Here is a 19,253-nt window from a genome sequence, read left to right as displayed (position 1 = left end):
GAAACATATTCTAATGCTATTATGCTGCCAGATATCCATCCAGCAGCGAGTGAAACTGGTGTTATAAATAATAATTAATCCTGATTGATTTACACATTTAGTTCTTTAGCATAAACAAACTGATAAATTCTCAGTGTAATAATGCACGGACACATCCTATTTATAATATGGATTTATTGCGTAAATGTAAAAATTTGTTTATTCTCCTCAGCCGTCAGTTGGCTGTAATTGGAACGTCAGTCTGTTGACAATCTGTTCTATGTATGATGTTGATCCATTGACAGATCCCACTGATAAGATGGATTCATTAATAGATTCTTTGTATAATGCCCATCCATTGCTGGCCCCATTTATGATATCTATACCTTGACAAATTGTTTATATTAATATTAATTCATAGTGTCTATCTAGCAATAGCCACTCTTTATAATTTTGATCTGTTGGTAAAATTGTAATGCCGATTTCTGATATGTTTTCCTTATTTTCTTCTAACATCCACTGATTAAATCTAAAGTCTGGATTAACTGAAGATAATTCTATTAATATGTTACCTTCTTCCTCTTCAGGGTATCGGACAAGTTTACGCTGAAATTACCTCACATGGAATTGGTGGGGCCAAACAACACAATTTCAGCCAGAGCCTTGACTGAGAACAACTCCCTTCTCTTGAGCTCAAACACTGCCCTCTGGCAGCTGCTGAAAGCACAGAGAAACTGCTCGTCATTGCAGGCTGTGCCGAGAAGGGAGGAAAGAAAGGATTTGGTAGAGAGGAAACACTTGCTGTTGATGGCAACGACAAGGACAGGCTCTTCGTTTGTTGGTGAATTCTTTAACCAGAACAACAATATATTCTACCTGTTTGAACCACTGTGGCATGTGGAGAAGACAGTTACATTTGAACCAGGTGGAATGAATGGTGTGGCCACGTCCATCATATATCGCGACGTGGTGCAGCAGTTAATGCTGTGTGATCTGTATGCATTAGAAAGTTTCCTGTTCCCAATCCCTGACCGCCATATTACAGGCTTCCTGTTCCGGCGAGGCTCAAGCAAGTCCTTGTGTGAGGGAGCGGTCTGCACTCCGGCCAAAAGAGGGGGGACGGAGAGGTTTCCCTGTCGTTTGCGTCACTGTGGGCTCCTCAACATGACCTTGGCCGCTCAGGCATGCCTCCAGAAGCAGCACGTGGCCATGAAGACTGTCCGGCTAAGACAGCTGGAGTTTCTTCGGCCGCTGGTGGAGGACCTTAGGATTAACCTTAGGATCATTCAGCTGGTGAGGGATCCCAGGGCTGTGCTGGCTTCTCGGATGGTGGCCTTCCCCAGTAAGTATGAAGCGTGGAAGAAATGGGCCAATGAAGGAGAAGTGCCTGATGATGAGGAGGTGGGTAAACTCCGAGGGAACTGCGAGAACCTCCGTGCCTCAGCACAGCTTGGTATCAGCCAACCACCTTGGCTCAAGGATCGCTTCATGCTGATGCGCTATGAGGACATTGCTCTAGAACCCTTGAAGAGAGCACAGGAGATGTACCGCTTTGCTGGCATTCCCTTCACACCTGAGGTTAAGAAGTGGATTTACGAAAACACCCAAACTTCCAAGGCCAGTGACAATGTTTACTCAACGCACAAAAACTCTTCAGAGCAGTTCGAGAAATGGCGACTCGGTCTGCCATTCAAGATTGCCAGAGTTGTCCAACAAGTGTGTGAGCCAGCGATGAAATTGTTTGGCTACAAGTTTGTCAAAGACGCAGCAACACTTGCCAATAGATCCGCCAGCCTGCTCGAGAACAGAAACTTTCGAATAACCTAATTTAGGGAGAAGTTTTGATTGTCTTCCAGTCACTGAAGGAATACAGTTTATTGTCAGAGATAAAGCTTGAAGGTTCTTGGACCTTCTTCAGAAGCGTTGTAAATTTAACATCTCCTGGATGGATGTGCAATGGCCTTATTAGGCACGACAAGGACACAGCAGTTGCCTGAGTACAGATAATAATGGAAACACATATATTATGCACACACATGAGGGATTTATTTATTAAAGGAAAGATTATTTTTATGACTTGATTTTATAAAGATTTAGCATGGTGTTGAGGCTAGATGGGGTTACAGGGTTACAAAGGATCTTAATCCTATTTTTACTGAATTTAGACATTAGGGTTAAAAATCAAATTATAGGGGATGTGAATTTATTTTTGATTTTAAATTATAGAAATTCTTTTTATAGAATTTCAGGGCTTATTTTTCACCCAATTTTAGAGATACCTTTAGGACAAATATTATATTTTTGACTAGACATTGAGCCTATATTTGAGACTAAATTTGAAGGGGGAATGAATGTGATGGCTAGATAAATGCTCAAAGTTTTAGAGATGTATTGTAGACATTTGGTGTAAAGCAATTCTTTTGTTAGTGGAAATAAGAGATTTGGTTCCTTCTTTATTTCCATCTCTTGAATAACTTCTCTTAGATCTTTTACTCAAATTGACAAGCTATTGTAATCTATGCAGAGGAGCTTATGCTGGTCCAAGAAGGCATTTTGGTTACTTACAATCCCATTTCATTCTCAAGACTTCAGTTAGGTTTATAGTGGATTAAATGCAGATGACTACACCCCGTAGGTCAAGAGCAAGTGCTAGAAGACATACTGTTGAAGTAAAATGACTCTAGAGACCAGACTTCACGTGGTGATACCTTTATTCACATTGATATCATGGAAAGCCTGTAGTTACAGAGCAATTTCGGGCATATATCATACTGATGAATAAGCATATATATATGACCAGGAGCAAGAAATTTTTAAGCATAGAATAGACAAGTGACTAAATCACATGAGTGTGTGTTCCTCTTTATGACCATCTACACTCAGTGCCTGAATCCTGATTCTGAAAGACTTGTCTGCCGTCTGCAGGTCTAAGTTTAGGACATTGGTTTACGAAAGTTCATTGGGCTACAATGTTCAAATTGAAAAATGCAAGTTAGCTACTTAGTTCATTAACCCTTTTGCTTACCCTTCTTTCACACCTATGCAAGGCGACAGGCATCACCCACAACCTTCCAACACCAATCTTAAATGTTACTGGAATAAGTGTTCTGTCCTGAACAACTGTTAAAGATCCAAGTTTCTGGCTGAAGTTCCTAAGAATCTTAATAAATGGGAATAACCTTCACCTGTCTAGAAACCGACTGCATCAAGAATAAAGCTGATTCACACTCTGCCAGATGAATGGGTCATTTACAAACAAAACAATCATTTCACCCAGTCCCATGGTATCTCTTCCGGCATTAGGCTAATAGTACACACCACCCACCACGCCAAAGGAAGACTACTTATTCGGGGATTTCTGCATTGAATCTTGGAGTAAAGAGCCCTGACTACAATGCCTTTGTAATCTGTTCCCTCTGGTATTTTAGCACGGTGTGGCTGTTTTGTAGTGTGTGCACAGGCAATGGTTATAATGGTGTTTGTACATCTTGGGAGCATCCACTGGAACATAGAGATCTGGAATCTGGAAGAGTGCTGGGAGAAATTTGGATACTGTTTATCTGCTATAAATTCTATTGTCACTTGGTCAATTAATACTCCTTTTGAAGTTCTTTTAGATTCAGGACTTGAGGGAACTCTTGCGTTCTGGTCCTGCTTTAGTGAACAGCAATAATTCAGTCACCAAAATGCTGCATTAACCAGCTCATTTGCATGGTTGTTCTTTCTGGCATCTGAGGTTCTCTAAGAGAATCATGCCATCGTATTTTAGCTGACCACATCCATGGAATTTAGTTAACAGTGCACAGCACGGCCACGTTGCATGTCTGCAGCAGAGTCATCTTGACTGATGGCTGGGCTTTGGACAGTCAGATTGTCTGCCTTAGGAGTCACATCAAAGATTGGCAAAACCTGTGGGAGAGCAACAGGGTGGTCTTGGGTCAAGAAATGCATATGATTGAGACCTTTGTGTTCGTTCTTGGACCAGACAAGTAAGCAGCTTAGCACAAGGCTTTGCCAATTACAAGCTGTGTTTGTCACTTAGTTCTCAAATGGTAACTATTTAATCCCAAACCCGTCCATAGTCTTGCCACAGCACTGTGTGAGTGCTTCAAAATTGTGTTTTTATCATGCTTTGATTTGACATCACAGAGTCTCTAACTCTGACCTCTGACCTGCTGAAGACTCCTGAGCCAGGCTGAAGCTGTGGGACACTTAGGCTAAGGAGAGCTCAAATACTTGATCTTTACTTCATCTTGTTTAATGATTAATTTTTAGGCAACATGAAGGAACTAGTCAGCTCTTGGTCTCTCAGTTATTTTATTTGACAAATAGGTCAAACTAACCTGCAAATCACAGCAACGCAGGTGTGAACAGGAGTCTTGGCTATTAAATGTGCAAGTCAGATCCATTCTAGCTGTGAGAACACACGTAATTTTACCTCATGTCTGCCCGATATCTGATTTCTTCACAGGATATCGGGGAGTTGCTCTGCAGCTGGCTTGCAGAGAGTTGATCATTGAATACACAAATTATGGATGTACTGTAGGTCAGAGTATGTCTCTGATAATTGTGTTTCATTTTACTGTAACCATGGTTGGGAATATCTCTGTAAGGTGGCTGACATGTCATTAAATATTCTTATTACATGGCAATGCCTTGCTCTGTGCTGGCATTTTGTCCTATTAAATACTCACACTCTTGGACACTACTGGTCTTAGATTTCCAATTATCAGTTAACCCAGAGGACATTATGGGTTAATTGATGACATAAAGTAATGTTCATATCTAAGGCTAGAGGAAGCCTTATGAGAAATATTAAGGTCATGAGTTTCATCTCCAAAGCCATGCCCTTCAAACTGAAATCATAGTTAGTCTCTTGACCCAAAATATTGACTATCCAATTCAATCCATGGATTTTGCCCGACCCACTAAATTTCTCCAGACTTCCCTTGTTGCTTCAAATTCCAGCTTCTGCTGTCTCCTGTGTCTCCATTGCTATAGAATCTAGGGGTGATTTGAGGGTGGTGGTCGACATTTTTATTAAAATCAAAACTGCAGAAACAAGAATGGGGCCACTCACTGTTTGGTTATCTGCAGAATTGCACTATTAAATTAAATGCCAAACTGTTTCTAGAAACATAGAAATAACTGAATCATAAGAGCCATTTGGCCCTTTGCTACTATACTCTCTGTCAATGCAATCATTGATCCATTGCCTCAGAATATCACCGCTCTTCCCATATAATCCCTTATTACCTTGTGCGTCCTGAATGCTTTTCATTACTGTCATTCCTTTTCCCGTCCCTTCATGTACTTCCATCGGCTTCTTACCAACATGCTCAACAAATTTTGTCTCCTATCTCCTACTCTGTCTGTTCCTACCATCTCTCCCTTATCTGGTTCCATTCATATCTTATTCTCTTATCAGAATCCACCATTGCAGCTTTTTGTTGTCTCCACATAAAATTTACTGGCCCCTGTCACTATTTCCAACCCTCTCTCCTTCAACAAACTACATCTGCCTATCAATGCACTTTTGGTCACCCTATTATAGGCAAGATGTTATTGAGCTGGAAAAGCTGTAGAAGTTTTAAAAGGATCTTGCCAGGACTTGAAGGATTGTGTTTTGGGAGAGATTGCATTGGCTAAGATTATTTTCCTTGCTTGCATGACATATTGAAAGCTAATCTTATAGAGCTGTATAAAATCATGAGAGGCACAGATTAATTGCTCCCAGCTGTTTAGTAAATGAGGTAATGGAAAAAGACATCACAAATTCTGCTTATAACCATTGTAATGCGTGCAGTCTTTTTCCCTGTGATGGGGAATCACAGTTGAGAGGGCATATGTTTAAGCTGAAAGGAGAAAGTCAATAGGAAATTGAGGGTTAACCTTTTTTATACAGAGGGTGGTCTGCGGAGTGGGAGATTGCAGAGTGAGTTGGACATAGTTCCCTATGGAACTAATGTGGCAGTGTTAAAAAGCAAGTGAGTCCAGTTGGATCTTCTCTATGGAGCAGGAGATTGTTTGGATTAACGTAATTTAGCAAGGGCCAATAAAATGAAGTGAGGTTTAAGCGGAGTGGCCGTTGTATGACTGCACAGTGTCAGAGTGGTCAGGCTTTGGGTGAGAACAGGCACAGGATATAAGCTCGAGAAGTTAGTGATATAACAAGTGTAGGCAAGATGGTAGTTCAGTCAATAGAATGCTCCTCCTATGAACTGTGGGATTTCAGGGCCCCTAACATTTCTCTAATGACTGCATCAGCAGGAAATGCACCCAACTACAGCTCCTACTGGCAATGTCAAGGAAGTGGAGCTGCAGCTGGATGTACTCGGCTATCTGGGATGCTGAAAACTTCATAGATGAGACTTTTACTGAGGTGGTGACACCCAGAGTGCAGGCTTCAGATAGTAAATGGGTGACCACCAGGAGACTAAGCAGTCATTACAGGGTGCCTCTGTGGCCATTCCCCTCAGCAGTGTATACATTTTTGGATAATATTGGGGGGGTGGGGAAGATGACCTATCAGGGCACAGCAGCAGCAGCTAGGCCAGTGGCATTGTGACTGCGTCTGACGTTCAGTAGGAAAGGGTAAAGTCAAGCAAAGGGATAGTGATAAGAGACTCGATAGGGGTATGGACTGCAGATTCCGTGGCCGTGAGAAAGAAGCCAGGATGGTGTGTTGCCTCCCAGGTGTGAGCACCCTAGTTGACTCAGATGGCTGCAGAAGATTTTCAAGACAGGGTTAGAAGCCAGAGGTTGTGGTGCACATCGGCACTAATGGCGTAGCTAGAAAGGGAGAAGAGGTCCTGCACAGTGAGTTCAGGGAGTTACAGAAGAGTTTGAAGAGCAGGCAGGACCTTTGAGGTAGTAATACCTGGTTTACTCCCAGTATCGCATGCTACACAGGGCAGGAGTAGATAGTACAGATAAATGAGTGGCTGAGGGAGTGGTGCGTTGGGCAAGGTTTCAGATTTCTGGATCATTGGGATCTCCTGGAGAGGATATGACCTGTATAAAAAAAGACTGATTACACCTGAACCTGAATGGGGCCAAAAACCTTGCTGGTAGGTTTGTTAGAGCTGTTAGGAGGGTTTAAACCAAGTTGGGAGGGATATGGGAACCAGAGTGATAGGGCTGAGGATAAGGCAATTGATATACAAGTTGATACAGTGTATTGTGAGACAGTGAGGATGGACAGGCAGAAGAAAGGGCAAAATTGTAGTCAGTGGGATGAATTGAAGAGTAACATGGAGGCAAAACCAAAGAGGGTGATGAATACAGGACTGAAGATGTTATATTTGAATGCATTCTGTATACAGAATATGATACAGGCTTTTGTAGTGCAGTTAGAGAGTGACAGATATGATCTGGGCATCCCTGAGTTGTGACTGAAAGGAGATCATATTTGGGAGCTTATTATCCAAGGATACACATTGTATCAAAAGGACAGGCAGGTAGCTAGAAGCGTGAGATGGTTCTGATGGTAAAAAAATGAAAACAAATCCTTGGAAAGAGGTGACTTACGATTAGAAGATGTAGAGTCCTTGTTGGAAGAGTTAAGAAACTGCAAGGGTAAAACGACTCTGATGGGAGTTATATACAGGCCCCCAAGCTTTTGCCATGATGTGGGATATATGTAAATTTCAGTGGGAAGTAGAAATAGAAAAGGCATGTAATAAAGGCAATGTTATAATAGTTGTAACACTTACCCAACAGGCTGGTATATGTCTAGGGGAAAAGGAAATCCAGCCACTCACCAACCCCGCCTCCCGTATACGCAGGTGCTGTGGGAATCAAGTTTATGCCGCGTCGCACACACAATATCAATCTCACACCAGATACCGTTATGGAATATACTTTTAAGATTTTACTAAAACTAAATGAGTACTAACAATACAGTATATATGAAGGAAGAGACCTGGGACCACCCTGGTGGTCGACTGAGCAGTGCAGCACACGTCCACCTTCTTCGTTGTCTTCTTCCCGACTTCCCGAAAAGACCGTGAAAAACCCCCTCCCAGACCCACAAGACAAAATAACAATTCCCCATTGGTTAACAAATGAATACAATCCCGTTACCAGCAATTCTAACGCTAAACAACTGTGAGAGAAAGCACTTACCATAACAAAGAAGCATTCCTACTCTTAACAAAACAAAGAAGCCATTTTGATTAATATACACAGTACATTGTACATAGTCATTGGGGATTTCAATATGCAGGTAGATTTAGAAAGTCAGGTTGGTGCTGGAATTTGTTGGTGCCTACAGGATGGCTTTAGAAGAGCTTTTGGTAGAGCTCAATGGGGGAAACACAATTCTGGATTGGGTGTTGTGTAATGAATCTTATCTGATTAGGGAACTTAAGGTAAAGGAACCCTTAGGAGGCAGTGATCATAATATGATAGAAATCACCATGCAGTTTGAGAGGGAGGAGATAAATCAGCTGGATCAGTTTTACGGTGGATTAAAAGGAATTACCGAGGCATGAGAGAGAAACTGGCCAAAGTTAATTGGAATGGGACACTGGTAGGGATGATGGCTGGAGTTCCTGGGGACAGTTAGGAAGGCAAAGGATAGATACATCACAAGGGTGAACAAGCATTCTAAAGGGAGGATGAGGCAAACCATGGCTGACAAAGGAAATCAAAGACAGCATAAAAGCAAAAGCAATGAAATTAGTAAGAAGTTAGAGGATTGGGAAAATTAAAATTAACAGAAGATGACTAAAAAACACGTAAGGAGAGAAAAGAAGAAATATTTATTTACTTAGCGCTGCAGTGCAGAGTAGGCCCTTGTGGGATAATTTACAACGACCAGTTAACCTATATGGTATGTCTTTGGACTGGCAGGAAACCAGAGCACCTGGGCATAACCCACATGTTCCACAGAGAGGACGTACAGACAACTCACAGAAGACACCGTGACTGAACTCCAAACTCCAGCTGTAATAGGGTCTGCTAACTGTTACACTACCATGGCACCCATGAAAATAAGCTAGCCAATAATATCAGAGGATACCAAAAGTTTTTTTTCAGATATATAAAAAGTAATAGGTGAGAGTGGATATTGGGCCACTGGAAAATGACACTGGAATGGTTGTAATGGGGACAACGTAATGCCAGATGAACTTATTAAGCATCAGTCTTCACTGTGGGAGACCCTAGCAGTATGCTGGAAATTCAAGAACATCAGGAGGAAAAAGTAAGTTTAATTGCAGTTACTAAAGAGAAGTAGTTTAGGAAGCTGAAAGGTCTGAAGGTAGATAGGTCACCTGGACCAGATGGAAAGAAGTAGCTGAAGAGATTGTGGCGGCATTAGTGATGATCTTTCGAGAATTATTGGGTTCTGGAATTATTGCAGAGGACTGGAAAATTGAAAATGTCACTCCACTGTTTAAGAAGGGAGGGAGGCAGAACAAAGGAAATTGTAGGTCAGTAGGCCTAATTTCAGTGGTTGGGAAGATGTTGCTGTAAAGAGAGAAGTTTTGGGGATGCAGTTAAACTGTCAGGAAGGGCAGGCAGATGATAGGACAAAATTGAAGCCAGTAGGATGATTATCAGTGCATTACAGATACAGAATCAAAAAGGGTAGCAAATAGAGTACTCAAAGTGTTAGATCTCTCAATGCACAGAGTATAAGAAATAAGGTGGATGATCTTGTTACATATTTACAGGTTGTCAGGTATGATGTTGTAGCCATCACTGAATCGTGGCTGAAGGATGGTTGTAGCTGGGAGCTGAATGTCCAAGGTTACATGTTGTATCAGAGGGATAGGAAGGTAGGCAGAGGGGCTCTGCTGGTAAAGAATGTAATCAAATCATTAGAAAGATGTGACATAGGATTGGAAGATGTTGAGTCCTTGTGGGTTGAGTTAAGAAACTGCAAGGGTAAAAGGACCCTGATGGCTGTTACATACTGGCCTATACAGTAGCTTGGATGTGGACCACAGATTACAATGGGAATGATCGTCATGGGAGATTTTAACAAGCAGGTAGATTGGGAAAATCAGGTTGCTAATGGATCTCAAGAGAGTGAACTTGTTGAATCCTTAAGAGATGGCTTTTTAGAGTACAGGCAGTCCCCGAGTTACGAACGTCCGACTTATGGACAACTCGTACTTACGAACCGAGGAAGCAGAACGCCGTCTGCCATTTTGTGACGCCGCCTGCCATTTTAAGTCATTGCCGTTGTCACTGAGTTTAGTGTTTAACTTTGTATTTGGCTTAAATTGTTCTTAGTAAGATTGACCCTGACCTCGCCCCCCCCCCCACCCCATTCCGGTCGGCTGGTGGCGCAGTGAGATCAGCGCAAGGCTGGAGAACGGAGGTTCGCGAGTTCGATCCATTGACAGACCGCTCCCGTGCTGGGTTGTTGTCGATCCAGTGTCTCCCATACCATGCCAGGTTGATTTCGAGCTCGCAACTTGACTGCTTATAAAAAACACAGCCACCTCCAGTTTAAATTCCCACGCGAAATATTGTGGAGGATCAAATACCCAAACCCAGCACAGCCCCCACTTGTCCCATTTGGCCTGTTGCAGTGCGGTGGTCATTAGGACCCAGCGGACCTCTGGAACCGGCACAGCTCGGGACCCACCGCCCGCAGTGTTTCTGTTCCATTGATGGTGCGTGGTGGTCCTTAGGACCCAGCAGACCTCAGGAGCCGGAGGAGGTCGGGACCCGACGCCCGCAGTGTTTCTGTTCCATTGACGGGAAGCAATCGTGATTGAAAATAAAGTGGAAATAATAAAGCGTTTGGAAAGAGGTGAAACGCCATCGGTCATTGGAAAAGCGTTAGGCTACAGTCGGTCAACGATCTGAACTATTTTAAAGGATAAAGGATAAAGTGAGAGTAATGGAGCATTTGAAAGGCTCTGCCCTGATGAAAGCTACAATTATTACTAAGCAACGCAGTGGTTTAATTATTGGAATACATACATTTCTTAAGTGTTTTATATGCATAGAAAGGTAAAATATGTGCTATATACTAAGACAAACATTTGACTGACGCTAAATAATACCGGATGTACTTGTTCCGACGTACGTACAAATCCGACTTAAAGACGGACTCAGGAACAGAACTCGTACATAACCCGGGGACTGCCTGTAGTTTACTGTTGAGCCTACTAGGGGATCAGCTATACTGGATGCATGTTATGTAATGAACCAGAGACAATTTGGGAGCTTAAGGTAAAAAGAGTCCTTAGAAGGCAGTGATCACAATATGATAGAGTTCAACTTGAAATTTGATAGGGAGAAAGTAGATAGATAGATAGATAGATAGATAGATAGATACTTTATTCATCCCCATGGGGAAATTCAACATTTTTTTCCAATGTCCCATACACTTGTTGTAGCAAAAACTCATTACATACAATACTTAACTCAGTAATAATATGATATGCATCTAAATCACTAACTCAAAAAGCATTAATAATAGCTTTAAAAAAAGTTCTTAAGTCCTGGCAGTTGAATTGTAAAGCCTAATGGCATTGGGGAGTATTGACCTCTTCATCCTGTCTGAGGAGCATTGCATCGACAGTAACCTGTCGCTGAAACTGCTTCTCTGTCTCTGGATGGTGCTATGTAGAGGATGTTCAGGGTTTTCCATAATTGACCGTAGCCTACTCAGCGCCCTTCGCTCAGCTACCGATGTTAAACTCTCCAGTACTTTGCCCACGACAGAGCCCGCCTTCCTTACCAGCTTATTAAGACGTGAGGCGTCCTTCTTCTTAATGCTTCCTCCCCAACACGCCACCACAAAGAAGAGGGCGCTCTCAACAACTGACCTATAGAACATCTTCAGCATCTCACTGCAGACATTGAATGACGCCAACCTTCTAAGGAAGTACAGTCGACTCTGTGCCTTCCTGCACAAGGCATCTGTGTTGGCAGTCCAGTCTAGCTTCTCGTCTAACTGTACTCCCAGATACTTGTAGGTCTTAACCTGCTCCACACATTCTCCATTAATGATCACTGGCTCCATATGAGGCCTAGATCTCCTAAAGTCCACCACCATCTCCTTGGTCTTGGTGACATTGAGACGCAGGTAGTTTGAGTTGCACCATATCACAAAGTCCTGTATCAGTTTCCTATACTCCTCCTCCTGTCCATTCCTGACACACCCCACTATGGCCGTGTCATCAGCGAACTTCTGCACATGGCAGGACTCCGAGTTATATTGGAAGTCTGATGTGTACAGGGTGAACAGGACCGGAGAGAGTACGGTTCCCTGTGGCGCTCCAGTGCTGCTGACCACCGTGTCAGACCTACAGTCTCCCAACTGCACATACTGAGGTCTATCTGTCAAGTAGTCCACTATCCAATCCACCATGTGAGAGTCTACTCCCATCTCCGTTAGTTTGTGCTTTAAGATCTTGGGCTGGATGGTGTTAAAGGCACTAGAGAAGTCAAGGAATGTAATCCTCACAGCACAACTGACCCCATCTAGGTGAGAGAGTGATTTGTGCAGCAAATACGTGATAGCATCCTCCACTCCCACCTTCTCCTTATACGCAAACTGAAGCGGATCCCGGGCGTGCCTGGTTTGTGGCCTCAGATTCTGTATTATCAGCCGCTCCATGGTCTTCATCACGTGCGACGTCAAGGCAACAGGTCTGAAGTCATTCAACTCCTTTGGTTGTGGTTTCTTCGGTACCGGGACAATACAGGATGTTTTCCACTGTCTGGGTACTCTTCTCTGATCTAGACTCATGTTGAAGATGCGCTGTAGTGGTTCTCCCAGTTCAGTCGCACAGGCCCTCAGTAATCGTGGGGAAACTCCATCCGGTCCAGCCGCCTTGCTGGTACAGATCTTCCTCAGTAAAGTCGGACATAGCTGTACTTCAGTGGAGTAAAGGAAATTACAGTGGTATGAGAGAGGAGTTGACCAAAGTAAATTGGAAGGAGGTGCTGGGAGGGATGAAAGCAGAGCAGCAATGGCTTAAAGTTATATCTTCATTTGCAATAATGCCAAACAAGGCAGTAAGGGGATTTGGATCAAATTGGACCCTAAAAAGTTGTGAGAAGGTATGGAATACTTCCCGCCAAAACATTGCAATTTTAGGGCAAAACTAAAACATGAATTAAAGAAGCATCAGCAGAGTTGCATTTATTACAAAGTGGAGAAACATTCGGATAAAAACTGGACAGCTTCTGTTTAGAAATGTAAGGTCTATGAACCACTTTAAATTGTAGAAGAGAATGACGAGCACAGAAAGATGATTTATTAACCCGTTTAAGAATTTTATTCCATCTATCATCTGAAATCTGACAATTTAGGTCATCCTCCCAAGCTTTTTTTATTTTATCTAAAAAGTCTTGTCTAGAATCAATCAACAAGTTATAGATACCAGTAATAGAACCATTAACAAAAGGTTTTAAATTTAAAAGATCATACAGTAAATTTTTATCAGGACCTATAGGAAAAGTAGTTAATTGGAAACATAAGAAATCTCTAATTTGAAGTTATCTGTAAAAATGTGTTTTTGGGAGTGCAAATTTAGTTGACAATTGGTCAAATGAAGCAAGAGATCCTGAGATAAACAGGTCCCAAAAATACTTAATACCTAGTTCATCCCAATCCTTAAAGACTTTGTCAGTCATGGAAGGGACAAAAAAATAATTAAGGAGAATGGGAGATGATAATGAAAAATTCGCTAAACCAAAAAATTTCCTAAATTGAGACCAAATCCTTAAAGTTTGCTTAACAATTATGTTATCTGTTATTTTATTTGCTGAAAAAGAAGAGTATGATCCAAGAAGAGAGACAATAGAGGAATTTTTTACAGAATTAACTTCTAAGGAGACCCATGATGGGCAATCTTTACAATAAGTATAATAAGACCAGAAAATAATATTCCTTATCTTGGCAGCCCAATAGTAAAACCTAAAATTGGGTAGGGCTAATCCACCCATCTCTTTATTTCTTTGTAGGTAAACTTTACTTAAATGAGCTTGTTTATTATTCCAAATATAAGGTGTTAAAATTGAATCTAAAGAATCAAAGTAGGTCTTAGGAATAAATATAGGTAAGGCCTGAAAAAGATATAAAAATTTAGGAAGAATCTTCATTTTAATTGAATTAATTCAGCCAATTAGGGATAAAGAAAGAGGAGACCATTTAGAAAGCGTCTTTTTCACATAATTCAATAAGGAGTTTAGGTTTTCTTTAAATAAGTTCTTGAAGTTTTTAGTAATTGTTACACCTAGATATGTAAATTGACTTGTAACAACTTGGAACGGAAATTTGGCATTTGATGACATTAGGTCATTTAAAGGAAATAGAACTTTAATGAACTTTTATGTAAATTCAGCTTATATCCTGAAAAAGAACTAAACTGGGAAATTAACAAAAGAACCAAAAGTAAAGAAGTTTCAGTATTAGAGATAAAAAGTAAAATATCATCAGCGTATAACACAATTTTATGAGTCATACCTTCCCTTAGTATACCAGAAATGTCCTTAGATTCTCGAAATGCTATTGCTAAGGGTTCTATAGCTAAAGCAAAAAGTAAAGGACTAAGAGGGCAACCTTGTCTAGTTCCCCACTGTAATTCAAAGGGCTTAGAAATGTTCTTCATACAGACCAATTTCTTTATTAAATGTTGATGCAAAAATTTTATCCAAAATCTCAGCTCGAAGACTTGAAAATATTTTATCATCTATTATATCACATGATCAGACAGGATTTATTAAAAATCGTTACTCACATTTTAATATATGTCGGTTATTGAATGTGATATATTCACCATCCAAAAAAATATCAGAGTGTATTTTATCCTTAGATGCAGAAAAAGCCTTCGATAGGATTGAGTGGAATTATCTTTTTAAGACCTTAGAGAAGTTTAATTTTGGGCCTAATTTTATTCGTTGAGTTAAATTAATTTACTTGTCTCCTACCGCTCAGGTTATTACTAACTCTTAAATTTCTAAGCCCTTTAAATTACAGCGAGCAGCAATGGCTTGACTTTCTGGGAAAAATGAGAATGGTGCAGGATAGATGTATTCCAAAAACAGAAATACTCATATTACAAAATATTACAACTGTGGCTGTCAACATTTCAATAGGTTTTAATAGGTACATTTAATATCAAAAGAAATGTATACAATATCACATCCTGAAATTCTTTTTCTTCGCAACATCCATGAAAACAGAGGAATGCCCCAAAGAATGAATGTTAAATGTTAGTACCCTGAAGATGCAAAGGAAGGAGTCACCTTTAGGTGCCATCGTCCTCCTAAGCAAGGGAGGTAAAAGCTACTATAAAAGCAAAAGAGAGGGCATACAATAAAGAAACATTGAGCAGGAAGAGAAAGGATTGGAACACTTTTTAAACCTACAGAAAGCACTAAAAGAATCAATAGGAGGAAAAGACAAAATATGAAAGCAAGCCAGCAAATAATATCAAGGTGGATAGAAAAACCTTTTTTCAAGTACAGAAAAAATAAAAGATGACAGTGGATATAGGACCTCTAGAAAATGAGGCCAGAGAATTAATAATGGGGGACAAGGAGATGGCATCAGTCTTCACTGTGGAAGACACTTTCAGTGTGCCAGGTGTTGAAGGGTATGAGGGAAGAGAAGTGAGTTCAGTTACTATTACAAGGGAGAAGGTGCTCAAAAAATTGAAAGACCTGAAGGTGCATAAGTCACCTGGAGCAGAGGAACTGCACCCTAGGATTCTGAACGAGGTAGTGGCAGAGATAGTGAAGTCATTAGTAATGATCTTTAAAGAATCATTGGACTCTGGCATAGCGCCAGAGGACTGGAAAATTACAAATGTCACTCCACTCTTTAAGAAAGAAGAGAGGCAGCAGAAAGGAAAATATAGACAGGTTAGTCTGAACTCAATGGTTGGGAAGATGTTGGTGTCAATTATTAAGGATGAGGTTATGGAGTACTTGGTGACACAGGACAAGATAGGACAAAGTCAGTATGGTTTCCTCAAGGGAAATGTTGCCTGATTAACTTGCTGGAATTCTTTGAGAAGATTACAAGTAGGATAGATAAAGGGAAGTAGTGGATGTTGTTTATTTGGATTTTCAGAAGGTCTTTGACAAGGTGGCACACATGAGCCAGCTTACCAAGTTAAGAGCCCATGGTATTACAGGAGATTTACTAGCATGGCTAGAGCATTGGCTGATTGGTAGGGTGTAGTGAATTGGAATAAATGGATACTTTTCTAGTTGGCTGCCAGTGACTAGTGGTTTTCTGCAGGGTCTATACTGAGACTACTTCTTTTCACGTTTTACGTCAATGATTTGGATGTGGAATTAATGGCTTTGTGACCAAGTTTGCAGACAATACAATGTTAGTTAGAGGGGCAAGTACTGTTGAGGAAGAAGGGGTTCTGCAGAAGGTCTTGGACAGATTAAGAATATTATTAAAGAAGTGACAAATGGAATATAGTGTAGAGAGCTACATTGTCATGCACTTTGGTAGAAGGAATAAAGGCATAGATTAATGGGAGGAAGTTTAAGAACCAGAAGTACAAATGACTTGGGAGTCTTTGTGCAGGATTTCCTAAAGGTTAACGTGGAGGTTGATTCAATGGTAAGCAAGGCAAATGCAATGTTAGCATTTATTGTGAGAGGACTAGACTATAAGAACAAGGATGTGCTGTTGAGGCTTTATAAGGCCTTGATTGGACCACACAGAGAATTGTGTGCAGCTTTGGGCCCCTTATCTAAGAAAAACAGTTTGGGCTCCTTGCTCACCCCTACCCCTCATCCCTTTGCTTCCACAGATGCTATATGACCTACTGGATTCTTCCACCATCTGTTTCTTAAGCGAAGATTTTAGCATCTGCATTATCTTGTGTCTGCTTGTCCATTCTGTCCACATGTTGTGTTTCATCAGAATGGTAGCAGGCTGGATGTGAATTAATATTCTGCAGACTGCCGTCACAAAGTGGTGACTGATAGCCACATGGATATTGTTGGATTTGAAGCAGAGTTGTAGAGTTCCAGCCTTGTTTCTCTCTACTCTGCTCTCATTTGTCTCCTTCCATTTACTCCTCCAGGCAGATCAATTGCATCTAGAAATATTTGTCACTCTCCTTCAATTAGCACCACCATCTGTTTTCATCCAGTTTCTCATGATCTCATCCCTAGCAAAGGTGATTCCTTTGTTTCCCTCTACACATGCCCCCCTCACCCTCACCCACCTCTCTGAAACTTAAAAACAAAATTGATTTCTAGCACTTCATAGATCTGATGAAATGTTAGCTTGGTTTCTCTGCAGAAGCTGCCTAACCTGCTGAGTGTATCCATCATTACTGATTTTCTTTCAGAATTTTACCATTTGCTGATTTTTTTTTGTTGTGAAGAATTTGTACCAAAGAAGACTGGAAACTTAACAAGACTGTTATCTCTGACACACTTTCTTCCTATAATCACATGGGTTTCCTCCCGTTTCCTTCTACATTCCAATCATGTGCAGGGTGGTAGGTTAATTGGTCACTGTAAAATCTCCACCGTGTAGGTGAGTAGCAGCTAAAGAGGTCGAAGGTTATGTGGAGAGAATAGAATGGGATTTATGAGGGATTGGCATACATAGTCATTTGATTATTGGGGTGGTCTCATTGTGCTAAAGCGAGCATGCTGTACCTCTCTCTGACTCCTCAAATCAATGTGACTGGGTGAATGCGTCCATCATTTTCTGTTTTTCTTTCAGATTTCCAGGTTCTACAGATTTTTGTTGTGAAGAATTTGTACTTAAGAAGACTGAGAACTTAAAAAGACTATCTTCTGCACACTCTCTCTCTCCCTCTCTCCCACCCTTACCCTCACTCTCACTCTCTCAAGCTCTCTCTCACTTATGTAGGATCTTCAGAAGAATGTTACAAAACAGCCTGCCAATCTGCACATCTTTGTGATGTGGGAGGAAACCAGAGAAACTCATAGGGTATCAGGGTGGTGATGCAAACTCCATACGGGCAGCACCTGATGTAAGGATTGAACCTAAATCCCAGGAACAGTAAGGCAGCTTCTCTGCTCACTGCATTCTGTGCTGCCCCCACTTTATGACCAATATTCCGAACAAGATTTTTAGAACTTATTTCATAATTTAAGTGGTAAATTATTTCCCTGTTTAACAAATCAATATCGAATGCTTCTTGCATGGTGAAAGGTGATCTCTGACCATTGAACACTGCTGACTTTACCTCGGGCTTGCCTGCTGAGAGCTGAGCTACTGAGTGCCCCTTCTCACAGCCCACCTTGTTATTTTCCCAAGTTCTTATTGAATGAAGTAAAAGACAAAATAACTTCTTATACAGATCGCTGGCTCATTTTTAAAAATGGTTTTAGGTTCCTCATTATTTAGGTTCCTTCTATTTAATGGCTGGACATGAAGAAAACAATTACTGTACATTTTTCACCCTCACAATAGCTATCTTACAACCTCTGGATCTGTTAAAGTGTCCACTCCATCCAAAAACCCTCATTTATCCTGTAGTTTGGATCACATCACTTCTCAATCATAGCTCCAAAGAAAATTGATTTGTAGTGTGAGGTTTTACATAAAGTTACCTGTTTACCCTTTTCTCATCCTTCCTCGATGCTTTGATAATGGATCAAAATATGGCAATCGGTAGAGCTGTTGGCCTGTGGATTTTGAGTGCGAGGTTTGAAAGAAAACAATGGACTACTCAGGTCTTTCAGCACTCTTGCAATCAGCAGAGTTATTGGCCTTAGACTTTGAGTGCAAGTTTTGAAAAATAAACAGTGGAGCCAGTCGGGTCATTCAGCAAACGTGTGATGGTTGAGCAATTAAGCATTTGGCAAGGACCATTAAAAAGAGTTTTATGCAGAGAGGACATCATTGGGAGTGGGACAGGTAGAGTGGTTTGAGGCTTTGATGAGGTGAGGCGGAGGCTGATAGGTTTCTAGTAAGTTTCCTTCTTTCTTGGTCTATTAATGTGAAAATAGGTCCAGGAACTGTGTGTGTTCTTCATGTCTAACATGGGAGTATTGCATCCAGCTTCAGATCCTTACAGGGCATGTTAGGCAACTGGAGCTGCAGCTGGATGACCTTTGGCTCCTGCTGGAAAAAGCAGAGGTGGTAGATAATGATGACCATCTACCTTAGGTACAGAGGAGATGTCAGGGTAAGTTTTCTATGCAGAGAATGGTGAGTGCATGGAATGGGCTGCCAGCAATGATGGTGGAGGCGGATACGATAATGTCTTTCATGAGACTCCTGGATAGGTACATGAAGCTTAGAAAAATAGAGGGCTATGGGCAACCCTGAATAATTTCTAAAG

General features: G+C 41.2%; 1 protein-coding gene across 5 annotated transcripts in view; it reads left to right on the top strand.

Moving 5' to 3' along the window:
* LOC140714204 (carbohydrate sulfotransferase 3) overlaps positions 1-5,036 on the top strand; it is a 99,192-nt gene extending 94,156 nt beyond the window's left edge. For 4 of the 5 annotated variants that reach the window (XM_073025188.1, XM_073025189.1, XM_073025187.1 and 1 more), the window contains one exon: positions 567-5,036. In XM_073025188.1, coding sequence (XP_072881289.1) covers positions 567-1,806 — 1,240 coding nt within the window. In that variant the 3' untranslated portion in view covers positions 1,807-5,036. The remainder of the gene's footprint in view (positions 1-566) is intronic. The other variant, XM_073025191.1, reaches the window with a different exon arrangement.
* The last annotated feature ends 14,217 nt before the right edge of the window (positions 5,037-19,253 follow it).

Source organism: Hemitrygon akajei, chromosome 21 (genome assembly GCF_048418815.1).
Source record: "Hemitrygon akajei chromosome 21, sHemAka1.3, whole genome shotgun sequence".
Lineage (NCBI taxonomy): Eukaryota > Metazoa > Chordata > Chondrichthyes > Myliobatiformes > Dasyatidae > Hemitrygon > Hemitrygon akajei.
Note: the sequence above shows the minus strand (reverse complement) of the source record. Positions and strands in the feature narration are given on the sequence as shown.